This window comes from Acanthaster planci, linkage group LG04, assembly GCF_054643075.1.
Source record: "Acanthaster planci isolate LZ-2023a linkage group LG04, COTS_SCS, whole genome shotgun sequence".
NCBI lineage: Eukaryota > Metazoa > Echinodermata > Asteroidea > Valvatida > Acanthasteridae > Acanthaster > Acanthaster planci.
Window position 1 is genome coordinate 14767990 of NC_141780.1, and position 18961 is coordinate 14786950.

The window sequence follows — 18961 nt, forward strand, 5'->3', positions numbered from 1 at the left end:
GCCCACGACAATGTCGTCACATGTGCCCAAAGGCCTTTCGTGTTTGCACAGTTTGCCTTTTGTTCATTCAAGGTCATTCCTGCAAAAATCTGGGGTTCATTGCCTTGAAAATTCACCAAAGAAGTGTGACAACGACCCCCTCCTCCTCACTTGGGGAAAAAAGGTCCGGGCGCAGGAAGAATTTCGACTAATTCCCTTCTTCGGTGATTATGCCCGTTCATGTCAAGGCACCCAACCAAGCGTAGTTATTGGTGAGCGAGATTCCGGTAGTGGTCCCGTGGCCAGCTGCGAGGCTTCGGCGCAGTCACATTTTGAAACAGTTACCTCGGAGTTTGCACGCAGCGCATGCACGGCTCAGTGGTGCATCTTTGTAGCACGGCATACTGCATAGTGGCCGTCGTTACGTGGTGTGTGGTGAATGCTGTTCGCACCGATAGTCTGATATTGCTGGAGGTGTTTCCATTTTGACGCTGTCCAATCAGTGTTGGCTGCCAGGCTAGTCAGGCGCGCGTGGACACATGTCCTCTTGGCAATTGATGTACCGGTACATGATGTACGTACGTACACCTAAATCGGTTACCAATGGTATATCGTATCGCCTCATCAACGCTCCACGAGTAAAAAGATCGAGTCGACAGCAGTGAGCGGTGACGAGTAGCGTGTATCTCAGTTGATGACATGTCCTCTAGCTCCCCAAGCTGTCAGTAAAGCCGAAAGGTCTTCATCTGCTCTGATCGAGCGACCACCGGGAGTAACTAGCAAGCAAGCAACTGTTATAAGCCCCAAGGACTGGGCGTGTCGAGGGGAGCCCAAAATCGCAGTGGAAGCAGCCCGTTGGTGTCGCAGTTGTCAGTGAATGTGTGCCGAGCCTGGGAGGTAATGACCAGTACCCCAGGAGGGGTTTAGAGTACTTTTCATCCACAACCTCGCCGGGTTCTCGTAAATCCACCTGCGGTGTTTACACAGTGTTGCCACTGTAGTACCGTACATCGGCCGTGCGTTTGCCAGGCCTTGCGTACCCGCAGAGGCCTACTGGGAGGCCGCGCTTTGAACAGAAATTATTTCTTGGTTCCGCTGTCACTCACTGTTTGAAGCTTGTGAGAAGGGACATCATCGGGACAAGAGAAACCTTAATTTCCCAATCAAAAAACTTTACTAACAAACGCGCAAGCAACATGTCGGTCGTGGCGGACCCGCACCAGAACTCGCTGGGCCGAAGCGGCCAGGACCGCGGCGAGAGCGTGCCCCTCAAAGACAAGGACGGCAACTGCAACGCCGTGGATCACGTCTTAGGGGACGGCAAGGAGCCGGGAACGCGGGATGCCCTGGAAGAGGTACAGGAGGCGGAGGCCCCCGACCCACCTGGTGGCAAGCGGGAGACGTGGTCCCACAACGTGGACTTCGTGTTCGCCTGCATTGGCTACGCCATCGGTCTGGGCAACGTGTGGCGCTTCCCCTATCTCTGCTACAAGAACGGAGGAGGTAAGTAGAAAAGTAGAAATTACTAGCCATGTTACTGTTTGTGCAACAGTCATCACAGCCCGCATGACAGGTACAGCAAGCTTGACACTGACAGGTGGACCTGTGTTGTTTAGAAGATGGCTGAGTTTTGTTTTGTTGTTTTCAGTAGTCGACGTGCTGACACCTAATAATTATGCTCCACCTTCCGTCACGTCTAATGGCCGTCCATTTTTCAAGTTTCTACTACGTTGGAGGTGTAATTAAAATCCTGAACCTCAAGCATTGTCGATGGGCGTGTACAAAATTGTATATGTCATTAAAAATAAATATTTGCTCACGGAACAAAATAATTGAGCAGTAAAGTGCTTGCCCATGGACACGCGACCGTCATTCGAAGTTCTCCCATGTACACAAACCGACAGGCCGCATTAGCCACATTGAAAACCCACTAATCATGAATGCCAACACAACACCATGACTACGTGACCGTAGTAACGCAACCGGACCCATCAATCAAAAGCAAAGCCTGTAGCACACTCAAAAGAGATATTTAAAAAAAACACACTGGAGAAAGACACTGTAACTTGCAGTTTGGAAAATGTTTTCCCTGTCGAAAATTTTCAACCCCCAAGATGGTATCTTTACACCGCAGAGGCTCCATTTTCACCTAAAGAAATCACCCATGGATAGTTCCCATCTCTATAGTTCAGTGGACTATCTACGGTGCAATTCGCTGGAGGACTGTACGCCTGCGCAAGAAAACATCAGTCTGCTGAAACAAATTACAGTGCACCAGTGACTCTTAGGTAACACACGCAAAAGCATGCAATAGAGAGGTACATATAAACAATAGGTGATAGGTCAAGGATAATCGATAGTATTGTCGATGACTGCTCATCGGGTTTTTGTCCACAGGTGGTCACTGGAAATTGGAATAATATTTTGTTTCAACGCACGAATTGGCAATCTCTGTTGATGATACACTCTGTAAGGGTGTTTTGCATGTCATCAAAAACAGGCAAAAGAAAACAGGAACGTTAATCCCACAATGCATTGACTGCACCCAGTGAACAATATGGGCATATTGTGTGCATAACGGGTATATACAAAAATTGTGCCATCATATTCCAAAACAAATAAACAACGGGGAGAATTATGTAGTTATCCAACAAGTGGTTTGTTCAAGTTGGCGATGTGTGTATTTTTCCTTTCCTAGCTCCGGAATTTTCGGCCGCCAGAGATCATTGGTCACTGTGGTTGATGTAAACAAAAACCTGACGGCCGACGCCGATGTTGGGGGGTAGAAATATGTGCCTCGTTATCATTTTCTCACCTCGGTTACGATACACACGCGGCAGCTTGTGCTGTACCGTACAGGTGAATAATATATTATACACCTGTTTGATAAAAGTACCTGCATGTAGTCGTTCAAACGACCGTGATCGGCACAGACCTACATTATATATATATTCATGTACACCACACATACTGGCAGAGCCAAAGGTGCAGACACAGCCATCGCCCCCTGTAAATCCGATCGATATCCCGCCCCGGGCGGCACGGGCCAAGAAAATTGGCGCGCCGGCACTTTTCACATTCGCGTCGATTTCGAACGGCGCAAAACGGGGTTGATAGGCCTTCATACCTGCAAGCCTGTTTTTTCATCATTCATATAACATACTTCACGCCTGACTGGGAAATTGAACCACCGACATTAAATTCTAGATATTTGATCGCTTGGCAAAGTCTCCACGATGAACGCAATATTATGGTGTGAGACACGACAAACTCAAGTAATAGTCACGGAAAGCACAGTACACTTCACGTTTACCGGGAATTCCATTTACCTCACGTCCCTGGATTTGTGTGAAATACCCTTGCTTGTCAGAAAGGGGTGAGTTTTTCCCTCACAGGTGGATAAATGCTCGGGTAAGTGGCTGGATCAAAGAAGGATTTAGTGTTTTGAACGGAAGTTGCCTTTGAGGCACAAAATCCATGCAGGCTTTTACGGCAAGTTGTTCATTTTCTGTCTGACTCGCTGAAGCAACACGTTTGGTACAAAAAAACTTGGCAAATGGTGGTCGATGTACTGTTGTCGATTACTTTTGTTAAGTTCCCGCCATGGTTTTTCCAATTTTGCGTCTTGTTTGCTAATCTGTCCATGCAGTCTGCAAAGTACTCGCATCCTTTCACAGTTTTCTAAGGAGGAAACGACCCGTTGTGAATTCGGTGTCTTTATTTATAATCCTCAAATTTAATTTCTTGCGGATTTACCTCTCAGGGAGTGCATTAGAACATGTTGTATCTGGCTCACTTTCCCTCACAGAAACTGTTCTACGACTTTGCATCGGTTCATTACCTCGTCTCAATGATGCAGCCTTCCAAGCCTTGAGTCTGGCCAAGAGCCCGTGCTTAATACGGGGATTGTATGCTTATTTGTCAAAAAGCCTGGGAACATAAAACCCCGCTCTCACAATCGGGAACACCGGCTTTAATTTAAATGGCGACCCTCACATTTCATGTGCACATAATTGAGTGCTTAAAAGCTGATGTTTTGCTGGAACCTCCATGCAGTGTTGCAGGTTTAACTTCAGTGCGTCTGCTGGGTGTATTGGAGCAATGGTAATCTGAAAGGAGAAATTATGAGCTTTGATTTGCGCAACAAAGGCTTTTTTTTAAATCAGCGTTCATTCTTACATTACAATGGATCGACTGAGCACCGCCAATTTTCAAAGCAACCGCCAAAGCTTTCTTTTGCTCGGTCGCGAGATGAGTTAATTTGTCCAGAAGTTTCAGCGTGTCTATGACCTGCGAGTTGAATTAGAGTGTTTTTGTCAAAACTGTGATCAAAACACGGTTGTTTAAACGGGTAAGTGCCAATATACCACTTCCATTTTGCCAACAACTTGTATGGGCGGCCAAAGTTTGCAGATTAATTATCATCTTTTGGTTGGTTTCTGATTTTACCTCCAATTCGTTCAAATTGGACAATTGTCCCATTAATTTTAAATAGGGTTGTATTTTCACTTAGTATTTAGTAGTATGTGTATTATTATCTGGAATTGTGATAGCTGTGTGGGATTTTTTAACACTTTATGATTTTTTTTTACTTTTTTCCTGACGGCCAACCATAGTTTTAGTAGTCACTTGTGCGAAAAACACGACTGTGTCGCCAAAAGAGCAGACGCTATGCTCTCAAACATTCTTTTGCCAAATTAGACTGGTTCCCAAACCTCGGCTTCAGAAACTTGGCTGCATCACTTTGTGTCAACCTGAAGCATTCCATCAAGATGCCACATGTCGTTGACGATTATGACAAGTTGTGCTCTGTGTTGCATGTATTTAATGTTCTCTAAAGCGCCCAAACATTCATTAAAAAGAAAAGAACTATTGTTGCAAGCGATTGATACGCCTCCTCGTCGGTGTGCACCATAACCCACTTGTCAGGCACTTAAAATACTTGCACACCGAATAATTGATTGATTTGAGCACGAGGAAGCGAAACACGGGGTCAGGGTGGGCGTTGAGGAGGTTGTGTCCTCTCCACAACCTTTCGCCCGCATCTCTCTCCCCGTGTTATCATGTTGCTCACCAGCAGGTCTCCAATTAGAAGAGATTTGACTTCTTCGGGGGAGTTGCAGAGGCTCCAATTGGCTTGGGTCCACTTCAGTTTTCCCTTTATTGAAAATAACCCTCTTAAAGAACTTCCATATGAGATGAATTTAAAGGGAACATAATTATTTGTGCACCTCTCTGCCACTCTGTAATATATGAAAACATGCTTACATTAACCGCGAGGAGTACATTTTTTAGTTCCCATGCCTTTCCGGACAAGTGAGGGCGTTGTAGCTGTATTCACACTAAATTTTGTATACTCGTTACAAAGTTGTTCTCAGTAGACAAACCCAACTGGCGGTAAGTTTATCTTTAAAAAGTTTAAATATAAAAATATTTTTAAAAGAAGGGAATAAAAGGCTGCTTTTACAATTACTCTATTTAAATTTGTTATACCATAGAGCTAATACGTGCCCCTTAGTTCATGGCCCACCTAGCTCGTACTTAAAAAACCCAGCGCCAATAAATAACTCGGCGAGCACACAGTTGGAGACATTTTGGCATAAATATTTACCTCCCCAGAAGACCAATATTTCCCTGGTGACAACCCGGGTTTGCACCAGATTCACTGTCGCCCGTAATCCCTTTTTGACAATCTGTGCTGTGCCGTGTCCATCCCTGTGATAACCGATTCCTAGTGGGTTCGCTTTTGTTTTACTGGTCTTGCGTCAGACTCTGACTGGAGTTCTGCACAGAATCACACAACTTCTCTTTGTACAAAAGTTTGGCATTTTTTTAATGAGAGTAAACATTTTCGAGGGGGCTTTCATTTTATGGCAAAATGCAAGATGATCGACTGCTATCGTGAACCAGTCGAATTTCGTCGTTGTGATTCTGCGGAGTCACGGCCACTATTGGTGCGCCATGTTGAAAAAGAAAGGAAAATAAAGACGAGAGAACTCCGTTGAAAAGATGTTGCGGTCTATTCCTGTTCCCCTTTTAACAGTGGGTGGACCTGCAGTGCAAAACTCAGCGGGAACCAGCCACGCATAAGCGTATTCAACGAAGTCACCGACGCTGTGCATACTGACGGACTGGCGGACAGTTCGCACTAGACTTAGTATATCGCGCCAAACCGCTGTGCATTTTAATTTGCTCACCGTCTGAAGAAAGGAGAAAAAGAACTGGGTGCCCCGTTATCAACATCCATCGGCGGTGTTGGATCTTATTAAAAAGCTATACTCTCCGAACATGAGGGAAAATTTGGCGCTTACACAAAATGTTGCTGATGGTTGATGGCCTGTAGATAAACCCTACACACGCAATTCAATAGAATTCGGTGAAACCATTGGGCTCACACGCCCAAAATAGCAGTCGTCATTCACGAACACAGGGAAGTTTGTGTGTATCGTCGGCAAAGTGCTTTTCGTGAACGTATTTTTGATACCCCCCCCCATTAAAACATTTTAAAAGATCAAGTTGTGTATCGACAATTATGAAAGTGCCAGGTTTCAAGTAGTATTTATTAATATCTGAACAATAATTTCCTGTAATTCTATACACTATGTATGGTTTATTGTACGTGTCTCTGAAGTTGATCATGACAATGCATATGCATAGCCCTTCCACTAATAATTCTAATTTATGTGCGCATGCGCATAAATGGCGCTTGGAGGCAACAAACTTCAGCGGCCCCCTGAAAATGTACAGGGGCAAAGATTTCAACGTCATTTTCTCTCAGCCTCTGCACTTTTTTTCACTTTCGTCCTCGGAAAACCCTCTGAAATCATTATAGTTATTACTTTCTGGTCTAAAAGGATTTTAAACTGGACTAGATAAATATTTAAAGAAAAAAGGTCTTTGCTTTCTCCCCGTGCGCACGAGGTCAGCTGAAATTAACAGGGCTCCTTTCCGACCATGTCCAATTCAATAATTGGTACGTCAGGGTACTATGCATGCACCACTCGTACTACGCTGAATCACGGGCTGGATGCAGGGTTAATTGTGGGCTAGCTTCAGACTGGGTTGGGTTTGTTCCCCCGTGCCAGGCTGTCCACGGTCGTCGTCGACCGAGAATGGTCGATGGTACCCTGACGTATAGCACAAAGTGTTTTATAGCTCACACGGAATGGAACCCTACTGATATCTTCCGCTATCGTGCGCTTCAAACGAACGAAACTTTTCAAGTTTTTTTGCTCTCCCAAAATTCCTTTCACACCAGAAATTAATAGCTACAATAATTTCAGAGGGTTTTCTGAAGACGAAAGTGAAAAAAGTGCAGAAACTGAGAGAAAATGACGTGTAAATTTGTTCCCCTGTACATTTTCAATGGGCTGCCCAAGGCTTTTGCCTCTACATTTCATTTATGTGCATGCGCACATAAATCAAAATTTATTAGTGGAAGGTTTTATTGTGTACAGTTTCGTAAAGTTCTTGTACGTCGATCAACTGGGCAGATCCTGAACCAAAGTTTCCGGGGGGGCTTCTTTCTGGGGGGGGCAAACAATTTGGATCATTTTTTTCACATGTAACATTTTTTGGCCTTCTAAGGGGTGAGGCTACATTTGGGGGGCTTTTTACACGCTTTTTGGAAGGAAGGGAAAAGAAATAGGCCACAAATCACCTGTCTCTCATTCTTAAAAAAAAAAACGCTCACGGTTTTGGAGGAATGGGGATGGGGACAGCTCTCGTAGCCCCCTCCGGATCCGCCCCTGACCTATACACGGGCTTGTTGACCCATGCCGCCAAGTCGTCTGTTGCAAATCGGTCTCTTTTGCACTCGGCCTAGTTTTTCGCTGGTGGAAAAATGACTGAGGTCGTTGCAGACGCCATTTGGCGTAATTTAATAAACTTAAACAATTACCGCAATAGAATGAGAGTCCTGCGCTAGAAGGGCAATGCACAGGTTGCACATACAGCAATGTAAACAATTAAAAGACTCATTTACAAAAAGCAATATAATTTACTTTAGCGTATCATATTAACACAATGTTAATGTATATTTATTCTTATTTGATTCATTGCTTACAAAAGGAATCGATCAATACTTCGTGGGTGTACTTATTGCTCTGTTAATTCCGATTAATATGGCTTATTAATGGATAAAACTGTCGCTTTGATCTTGTTTAATTATATTATAAAGTCCATTGCACCCCAAAATGAAACGTATGTAGCAGTAAAAGACTACATGGCGTATAAACCTGATTTGCATGTAATTTACAATTCCTCTTTAAAAGATATTGGAAACTCCTTATAACGAAAGTTACTCGCTGTCGCCCTGAGTAAAACACACGCTCCCGCAGTTTCAGCTTAAGTGTATAGTATTTTCTGCTATCGACTCTTTTGTGAAATACGATTCCAGACATACAGTGATCGATACCCTTTGGGGCCATACAATCACAGTAGTGCCCTATACATTCCAGAATCGTGCTAAAGAAAAAGGCAGTGCCGCCGGCTTTTATCACGGAATTGAGAGTAGAACAAAGAGGCATGTTCCCGTGCAGTTACCATCACAATCACACAAGTGAAATTGCTATACTGTGGAAGAGCAGAATTAAATCACACCACCTCTTCAGAAGTGTATCTTAAATGCAGTCGTTCATCGATTACTACAAGAGTTGTCTGTTGGTATCGAATTGCGGACAGGGGCAAACTCAACACGCGTGTTACTGCTTTCGCCAATCTGACATCTAAATCGTCTCGTATGTAAAAGTTGGTCACATATTTGCTTTAATTCGCTGCCAAAATGTTAAAATGTCGGTTGTAGACAATGAAAAGAAAAAGTTTGGTCAATTTTGACCAACCTTTGGGCGGAAGTTGTTGAGGTATGTTGGAAATTAATACTTTAGTCTTTTGTCAATGTTAACAACTTGCCGATTATGCAGACTGTGTAGCACACGAAATGCAGTTTCGGGGGGGGGGTCATGGGGGTCGGGTTTCTTAACAAAAAATGGGTGTTATCAGAGGACCATGCCAACCCTTTTAACCAGTGTTGAAATTTTTGGTGTCATTTCAAAGCTGTTGGTGTTACTTTTAACATACTCCATTGCATTGTAACACTTGTAGGCGTATAAAGTAACACAAGCGGTGCGGTGTTAAAGTAACACATTTTGGTTTGGTTATCTGGTAACACCCAAACTTGTAGTTTTTATCGCCAGAGTTTTTGCAGTGTGGTATTCATGAAAATGTGTAGACACCGCAGTCTCCAAATAAAATCAAGATATCAGGCAGCACTTAAGGTTAAAGATTATTGGCAAAAGTGATTAATGGATGAATAAAGTTTATTTATAATGTGAAGTTATTGAGCTTTTTCTGACACTTGTACTAAACACCAGACCATTCTTCACAATACCAGCATGGGCGCTTTTATAAATTAAGAATGTACAGAATAACGTGTTTAATGTTTACGCGTAGATAGACACTAAATAAGCGAGAAAGTACAGTGGTCTCACTTTCTTAAGTTGTTGACATTTTTCACTTCTTTATAAGCTCCTCGAGTTTATTGGTCCAAACACCTGGACAACTGACTTCATCTGTATTGGCAAATAGGTTATGGCGAACTTCCCTAACTTTAGGCCAAAGAAGAAGTCTCCAGTGTCTGGTCAGGAACTGGCGCCAAAAGTAGTGCGGCCACACGGCTTTTCCCCCTCACTTTTCTTCTGGAAACGATATACCGGGGTACGTATAACGCGCGATATCCATCGCGACTGCATACGCGTCTAACGCCGGCCGCTACCAACACTAAAATAGACTGGCCCCCACACTTTTTAACTGTTAAAAGCATTTTCAGCTTGTTTATGTACACGAGACATAAGACCATCTCGTTTGACCATCTCGTTCCAAGATGTAAATGTATAATACGCAAAAGACGTCATGTGAAAAAGAGTCCCTACGAAATGTGTGGGGAACCAGAGGGATTCCTTTACTGTACATTTATTACTTTGTGGTACCCCATGAAAACACATTAAAATTACGCAGTAAAAGCATTCCAGTCGATTAAGCAAGTTTGGCAGCTTTTGGGCGTCGTTTTATACTAAATAAGTTTTTTTTATTATTTTGCCGACGCACAGGTTCTACGGCAACGCGAACGCTGACCAGGAACCGGAGACTTTTTGGCCTTATTTTATTGACCTGTGCCAAAGACAAATAACTTCTGGGTTACACGAGCACAGAAGTTTGTTTATAAATATATATACCAATTGCAAGAGACTGATTGTCAAGAACTGTGCGTGGAACCTTTGTTTACCTTCAAACATCAAACATTTTTTAATCACAATTCCTATGGATGAAATTCCGTCGGCAGAAAAAAATTAATGGATGGCGTAAAGTTACGACAACCGGGGGTTAAAATTGACATTCACGTTGAAAAGATTTGCCCCTGTAAAGTGTTGATATTCTGACCGACGTCGGGAAATCAACACAACATAATCGAAACAATACTTGTTTGCACATTGTAGAGCGTAGAATGAACATTGAGAGTGTACATGATTTAAAATAGTTAGAACGAACGCTGGCTTCACCAAACAGCTTGGTCCTTTCGATGTCCCCTTGAAAAAAAGTGTGACAGTCTTTCTAAGTGCTCTTAGAATGCCTTATACTGCAAAAACCCGCTCGTTTACCAATTGCATCTGTAATTTTGGGTGAATCACAAGACAGTAACCGCAATATTGTCAGCACTGAGTAGAATACATTGCAGACGACAAGATAACATGATGGATCGGGAGAAGTTAAAAGCCACCGCGCCCCCCCCCGAAAAATACCATGGAAAGGAAGACTTCGTAAAATCCTTATAAGAGGCGCGTGCCAAATGGCAAGACAGCGCTCGAGAGCCGATTACACAGATAATCTTGGAAAGGCCACGAGCTGCGACACCGAAGGATTCGCCAAGACTGTGGGTAGAGGCAATTAGCAGATTGGTGCTTGAGGACGTTCTAAACGAAAGCCACTTCCGAGTGTGCTTGTGGATCCATTTTCGGATATAAAAAAAAATCCGCTCTGCCGAGAGACCTGACGAATCATCTAATGCTCCATCTCTCAGCTTGCTTTGATCGAGACGCGTTATCTTCACCTTGATTCGAGCACTTTTCAGAGAACGGCGGTTTAAGATCTGGCAGTCGTTTTCAAACGGATTGATTTCCATCTTGGAAGAAAAAAGGATGTGTGTTGGTTGGTTTTCTGTTCCCTTTCCAGATTTGGCAGCATTCTCACAAAGATACGACATGTGAAAAACATGCCAAAGCCCTGCACTCAAAATCGAATTAAATGTGATGCAGTTTCTGTTCACAATATTTCTTCGAGAGAACCCAAATGAGAAATGAACGGATTTAATAGACAGATTGCGCCCGTCACTTGGCCTATAGTGGTTATAAACTGTCAATAACCATGCACGGCGTCCTCTCATAGCAATGTGTGTTTTTAAGCGTTGTTTATACCAAAACCAAAGCCGATTTTCGGTATAGCACTCAGCACATCAGTAGTATACTCTGCAGGCTGCCAGTTTCATTGTTGGTGAATGACATTTATGACCCCCTTTGCTATGGGAGATACTCATGTTTGTTGGTGTTTGATATGGGTCACGTGACTTACTGGGCGCAATCGGTCTACTGCGATATGCCTAATTCGGCTGAACTGTTCGTTTGAATCTTTATTGCAGGAAACAGTCGTTGTCTACTTCTCCGGAGAGCCGTTAGAATATTAGTTTCCCTTTGCCTTTCCCTCTGTGGTAGTTCCAAAATTTTGTTCTGTTTTATTCCTGTATCGTTGCATCGTGTTTAAATACTTAAAGGGATTACAATGAAATCATATCACATATAAAAATCACATTGTGACCTCATTTCTCTGTCACATCACTCCTTAATCCCTACTTGTCCAATGTAGTAATGTTGATGTAGTTGTATTTAATCAGGATTTCAAACTGATCATATGCAAGGTTCTACTTAACTTTGCTTATAGCTGAGAAAGAACCACCTTGTCCTGACACAGTGAGTGTCAGATCATTCGTGGTTGATGACATTCAAAGGAGAAAGACATCCATCCATCCACTGCAGTTCTGGTGCTTGTAGCTGGCATCCTCACTCTGGATGGAAGCTCTCCCGTTGAGGAAGACCATCTGCCAAAGATTCACAAGACGAACCACCGTCAACGATGCGTCACTGCTTCTGTTACCCGCTCCCGTTCGAAATACATGCAGTTGCGTTCCCGGTGCATGCTCTACCCATGCCCTGCCGTCCATCCGTCCATGCACCACCACTGCCGGGCCGGACAGTCTAATGAAATTATTCAAGCTCATCTGGCAAGGGAAAGGGGGGGGGGTTGGGGTGGTGGTTCCGGCTACACCGAGGCAGAGTGCATGCACGTCGACCCTGGAATTAACCTGTGATTGCATTACGGAGGCATCCTGCCTCAATTTGTATCGAACAGTGCGATGCACAAGCCCGGGCTGTGTGTTTACCGGTATCGGGGAAAAATGCATCTTATCCGAGAGATTCCTTCTCACGAGAGGAGGGTGATGTCTTTCCAGACCTTTGGATGACCCGAGACAAGGGTTGATCTATCGAGATGTTTGCCTCGGTGTGTAATGTACACGTAAGCCTCCCTTATGAGAGAAGGGGGGGGTGTTAAAAGAGCATGGCAGAAACGAGGTGATTGTCATCCTTTGGCCTGCAGTGACAATGTTTGGCAGTTTGAGAACGCCGGAAATATGAATAGTAGAGCTGACACTGAGTGTTTTGTGCCCATGCTCATGCACGCTATCTTGACCGTTACCATTTCCCCTTTTTGATAGCCTGTCGACAACTGTCTCGCACATTAAAAAGCTCTGACATCTGCGACAAGCTTTACCAACCGCTGCACTGTTGCCTGAAGAGTATGGTAGTGAACAGTTCATTGGACTTAGAATGCGTTCGATGAAAGGATTTCGTCGAAACCTAGTTTATTGTACTTCCTGGTCGAATATGGTCTTGGAGGAGCGGTTTCTTCCCGCATCTCCTTTCCAGCCGCATAAAATAAATCCCCTGCCACGAGAGTATCCGCTTGGTACATCAGAATTATTTCTTGCACGCATTTTGATTATAGTCGGAAGAACAAACTTCGCCCAATGATACGCAGGTCGCTGCATCATTAAGTATAATTATGCAAGACATCCGCATCTTCACCTCCAGACTGTGACGAATCAGCGGTCATCTACCTTAAAGGCGATACAATCAGCAGACACTTATCAACCAATCAGCAGTCAGAGTCTCTTTCTTTTCTTCCCAACAGCTCCGATTGTCAGACGAATCTTTCCTTACACGTAAACGTTATTACACTATCGTTCAGAATGGGCCGCGGTGAAGCTACGGCGCTCCGAATAATGATCTGTCCCTCCCTGGAAATTATCTTCATTGAATTAATATATTACCTCATTTACTGCTAAATATTAGTATTTAAGTTATTCAGCCTGACTGAAAACAAAGTATGTAACTGCTTGTTTATGGACACAACATATTGTTCAACTGTATAGCGCCATTTCAAAAGGACCCTGACTTCTACATTTTATCATTAATATGGCTTCGGTGAAATATTTTGAAGCTTGCCAAAATCGAAACATAATTTCTGTGATTGACTCTAAATTTTTTGTACAGTACGACTGTCAAATCTTGACATAGGCCTAAGTCTTAGTAATTAAAGATTCCGCTAGCGGTTTCTGAATTTCGCCTCAACAATTAATTCTGAAAAAAAACAAACATTTATTTTGCAACGAAGAATCGTTGGGAGATTCTTGGGCGTTTTTAGGAAAGGTTACACTGAGAGTCCATTACTTTCCATTTGGATAGTACCGCAGCTGTGTGTTCCTGGCCAAGGTGCTACCGACAGAATGAATAATAAGGCCGCATATATCAGGACACGGCTTCTCTAAAGAAAAAAAATCGAAAATTCAAGTCCCCTAAGTGGTTTATGGTAAGCATGAGTGTCTTAGCTGAATCCAGGTACCAATAATTCATCGCAGAGCTACAAGTAATCTAGATTTCTTAGGTGGCGTTGCATTGATTTACCATTCCGCTTTGTAGGTTTGTCCAACTCTAGAGAGTGAGCCTTGGCTTCTGCTGGGATGGTTAATGACCGTTTCCTTTCCCTTAATCACTTCCCCCGGATCGCATGATGAGGTACAGTTAAGTGACAACTTGACCAGGGCCGACAGGTCACGGTCCGGCTGTGTTGCGTTGCAACAGACCCCTCGTTGTGAGCCGTTCTGTTCCCGCATCAGACGGCCGAGTAAGGTGGGCCAGTCTGGGGACAAATTACGCTGGCGGTCTTCGCTCGCTCCAACCACCGCCCAATCGAAGCGGGGTTTCCGCTCCCAAGCTGGTTAAACAATCAGCGAAACATTTCGCCTGTTTAATCCGCGTTAGTGATGCACGCATAGTCTGTCCAAACAGTTGGCTTGTAGATCGCTGCCCCGGCCAACCCGCGCACGCCGCAATGGCACGCCATACCTACCGGCCCTCGGCCCCGCAGTGGAATGGGATTCGATCGGCAATGGATGGGCGAGCCGACCGCCGATCGACTGGAAGTACTTGAAGTTTTTTTTTTTTTGAGATTATCTCTCTTGTCTTGTCGTGCGCTGAGTGCTTCCGCTTGAGACTGCTTGTTGGACATGCCCGTTCGATTTACCAGACTAGATAGTAGCAGGCTTTTGTTTTCATACCGACGATCAGGATGTATGACGATGAACTTTAACCTCGCATAATGTTACACCCAGGGCAAGATTAACTACATGCATTTACCCACATGGAGGTAGGAAACCCGTAAGCCCTATGCGCCAGCGTTACCCGGGCCAATTCCACTCATGGGTACCAAAACCAACTGTTCAGTTATGAATAAAAGCATGCATTCAGGGCACACCTGCTATTTTTTGTCGGCCCTCAATTCATTTTTGGGGGGGGGGTTGTGGGTCTTTGGTACTATACGGGATAGCACCCCGCCAACGAATGTTGGAATCGTTATCTAATAAAACCTCCGTATAGGCAGACCTTGTAAGCGACGAGGTATTCGGTACAAATTGAACATCCTATTCAAGACGTGCATTCATTATTGAGGGCGCTGTACATAATCAAAAGGGTTGATTGATGGATTGGAGAAGCAGCTTTGTTTTGATACTGATGTGTATGTCTGTCAGGGTGCTATAAAGTATACCAAAGTGACTAGGCTCATACCACAGTTGACCCTCCAAAATGAACTTAGTTTTCCCCAACCTTTGCTTCTTTGTCTTTTCCTTGTCCAAGAATAAAAATAAGAGTTAAAAACAGCCAGCGTTATTTTGGTAGCCTTCGGGTTTCATCCATTAGTATTACACGTTGATAAGACAGAACTATACATGTACAAAAGTACATGGAAATTAGATGGGTACCGGACTTCGACGAGTCTTGTGCATATCGGTCTGTTTCCAAACGAGAAGAATTTGACATGTTGAAATTCTAATCCTGTTCTTTCTCCAGGTGCCTTTTTGCTGCCCTACGCAATAGCCCTTCTGATCGCCGGGATACCGGTCTTCTTCTTCGAGGTGGCCATTGGCCAGTTTCTCAGCCTTGGTGGGCTGAGCATATGGAAGATATGCCCACTCTTCAAAGGTAAGCTTGACTTTGTATAAACTGTCCAAAGTTTCACTGTGTTGAGTTGGTACGCTGCATTCAAGATGTTGGAGTGAACGCAAAGGGACATGCAATACACTTTAATATGTTTACATTCATAGACCCATTTTCAGTGTTCATTTTCTCATTTCCCGGACATTCTGGTGCTTTCGGGGGTTTTTGTATAAGGCAAAATGTGTACATTCATTGAAAAAAGTATTTAAAAAATTATATCATATCAGGAACAAGATTTGTTGGAATTTGGAATATTTTGGTGTCGTTGTGTTCGTTTCTTTGGTTCTTTTTTGTTTCAAAGAATAGGGGCCCACGGACTCGTCTTGAACTTTGATTACCGGAATATTATAGTAGAGTTACGTAGGCTTTTTTCGGTACTTTGATTGTCCCGAAATGATGCTTTGCAGACCAGAATTTTACCCTCTCAACAAACGCTGGCCATCGATCAATCTGCCAGTGCAACGCCCAACAGCTAATAAATCTACTTGAGGAAGGTGCACAAGATTCATGATATGAACTTCACCGTCGGAAGGTTAGAACATTGAAAGTGACATTTCCCCCCGGAAAGTACATCCAATTTTGACCCAGAGGTCAAGTTGATATGAACTTCACGTGAAGTTACCAATTTCAGAAAATGGGGTTGATGTTATGGTCCAGAAAACGCAGATTGTTTACGCGTGAATTACGACCGGTTTGGGCAGAGGCTAGCAATATCCGAAGCCACGGGGGTATTGAATAGTCACGCAGTCACGCCGCTGCGCGACACATGTTCGCAACATGAATTGAATTGAAATTGCCACGGTGTACTGTTTGCGCTCCAGTTGTTAAGCACTTGGAAGTTGCCCAGTTTTTACCACATCGTGCTCCGGCCAAAGTAACAGCTTCCTTGCAAACACACCGACTGAATGCATGCAACAACTGCTTGCTGTCAAAGGCAGCACAAGTAAATTGCCCGTAATTGGCGCGTACATGGACGGGGCAAGTGCACATTTTTCGGGCGCTGTGAATGTCCTGCGCGCTATGTTCCTTTACAAAACGTTCCAGCGTCGATCCCTCGCAGTTCGCCGCATTCTAGGGTACAGGGGTAGCAGCGAAGCGAGAGACGAATTTCCAAATCACATCAGGGCTGGCGGATTCCATCCCCCCAGAAATCCAAAGCACAGAGTTCGTTAAACCTTTTTTTCCCACTGTGAACATGTTCCGTGGCACAAAGCCATGAATACTTGAGAGTCCTGCTAGTGATTCTGTGACATCAGGTTCATTTAAAGAGCTCGTTTTTATCAGCTGAATGATAAACCAATCGCTAAGTTGCGCTTTATAATGCCATCGTGATAAGATAACTTCAATGAAAATAATGAATGTCAAAAGCGCTTGAACTGAGCGTGAAACCATTGTGCGAACACTTTCACAACGAAACATACGTACAAATTATGTTTTTCAAAGATCAGTATACTCACATAATTATGCACTTCAAAAGGGCCGAGAAGGGTCGATTAAAAATGATGCGCATATTTTAATGGGAAATAAGGATAAAATGACCTTATTATTTCTTGGCTAATAAGGTTAAAATTTGACAAACATTGGGCAATTCTGAACCGAAGAGGGAAGTTTAGACTTTCGTCTATTAACATGAATTATTAATGTTTCCGTAGAGCATTACACTTTCAGTATAAACTCCCGGGTCAGATTGACCAAGAATTGGGTCTCATTCGGCGTGACCCTTTTCTGGGTCAAAATATGATTCCCTTTTGGGTCATATTTGACCCTTTCTGGGTCATAATTTGACCCGGCAAAGGGTCATGCCGAATGGGACCCAATTCTGGGTCAATCTGACCCGGAAGTTTTTAGAGAGTACAACATAAGAATTATGTTAACTGTTTAACTTGGTTAATTGTAGTGTAACTGTACATTACAGTAGAAATAATTTTGAAATAGTGCCATAATTGTAACATGCCTCTAGGCCTATATTGTTTAAAGTTACCACTGCACGGTTATCCACCCAAGTTTGCATTTTCCGTTTCGTGTGTATTTAATCAAGTGCAACTCTTGCTAGTAATAATCTCTTCGATGTAATTTCACTTTCTTAAAATTAGATTAAAAAAAAACAAAGAAACAAGTGGCTCCTCTTTTCTTGCTCTTTATAAAACTGAACGATGTTCAGGTTTGCAAAATGCCTCGTGTGGTCCAATCTGTGTGAATGGGAATGGCACTCGGAGAGCTCACTGATCTCACCGGGCGGCGTGGCAGCTGTCTTTGACAGCTTAATGCAATTATTGCTGGCTAGGTTAGATTGTATCATTCAATATTCTTATCTGCAGCATGTTCAGGAAAAATGAAGGAATCAGGATGTGGCCAGTATTGTTAATTTGTAATGGTATTATTCCATTGTTATGCGGACCGTCTTGGAGCAGATTTATTGCGAGACCTGTGCATATTAAATCATATTTTCAGGACGTTTACGACCAATTACAAGCTGAACGAAAGTGCAGACCCGTGGTGCAGCTATTGAAGAAGCCTGCTTAAGTGATTAGAAAAATAGTCCAGTCAGAAAATGTTTTAAATATTAATCAATTAATGCAGAACAATTTTGAGAAATTTGTGCCCAGTAATCCCATTCTTTTCAGAGTTAAATGGAATTTGAAGTTGATCGCATGAAATAAGTCTATTTCACTATAAAGGTATAGGAGTGTTTATTCGTTGGTAGCTTACTATTGAAATGTAAAAACACCTGTAAATGTAGTTTTCGTCAAATCTTGAAAACAAAAGATTTCTGTTGCTTCATTGGGTTTTTTGGTATACCTTTAACGTTGCAAAACACCCCAAACCAGGACCGTCTTTAATTCTGTAATAATTACTTACTTTTATAGGCACCCTAAACATGGGAATATAAATACCTCTACGGATACTGTTTATGTCTTTTAAAGCATTGGCACAATTGACATGAATACATTTGTGTTATAATTCATTATTGTGATTCCCTTTGCGATATTGTGATACCTTTTAAATTAAATAGAATGTTTCCAACAGTTTGAGGGTGACCTCCTACTAAGTTTGAGGTATTCTGAGCCGATGAATTCTACAAATGCACGTTGGCTCAGTTCGTTCTCACCATGGGTGGTTCGGGCGGGAAAGCCAACTCCCTACCCTGGAAATGTTGGTCTGCACACGGACTTCTTATTGGTTCGTCGTTGGCAAAAAGAGGATCCCTCGGTGCTGCCTGAAGGTTATAAGCGGATTGCATTGGACCCTCCCGGCCAGGCTTGTGTTGCGGTAGACCGCCAAAGTTCCAAACCAGCGGAGTTTATTGAACTTTGCTACATGGT

General features: G+C 43.4%; 1 protein-coding gene across 1 annotated transcript in view; it reads left to right on the forward strand.

Moving 5' to 3' along the window:
• Positions 1-349: 349 nt before the first annotated feature.
• slc6a1 (solute carrier family 6 member 1) overlaps positions 350-18961 on the forward strand; it is a 42097-nt gene continuing 23485 nt past the window's right edge. Inside the window, exons 1-2 of the mRNA XM_022225330.2 lie at positions 350-1482; positions 15492-15623. Coding sequence (XP_022081022.1) covers positions 1176-1482; positions 15492-15623 — 439 coding nt within the window. The 5' untranslated portion in view covers positions 350-1175. The remainder of the gene's footprint in view (positions 1483-15491; positions 15624-18961) is intronic.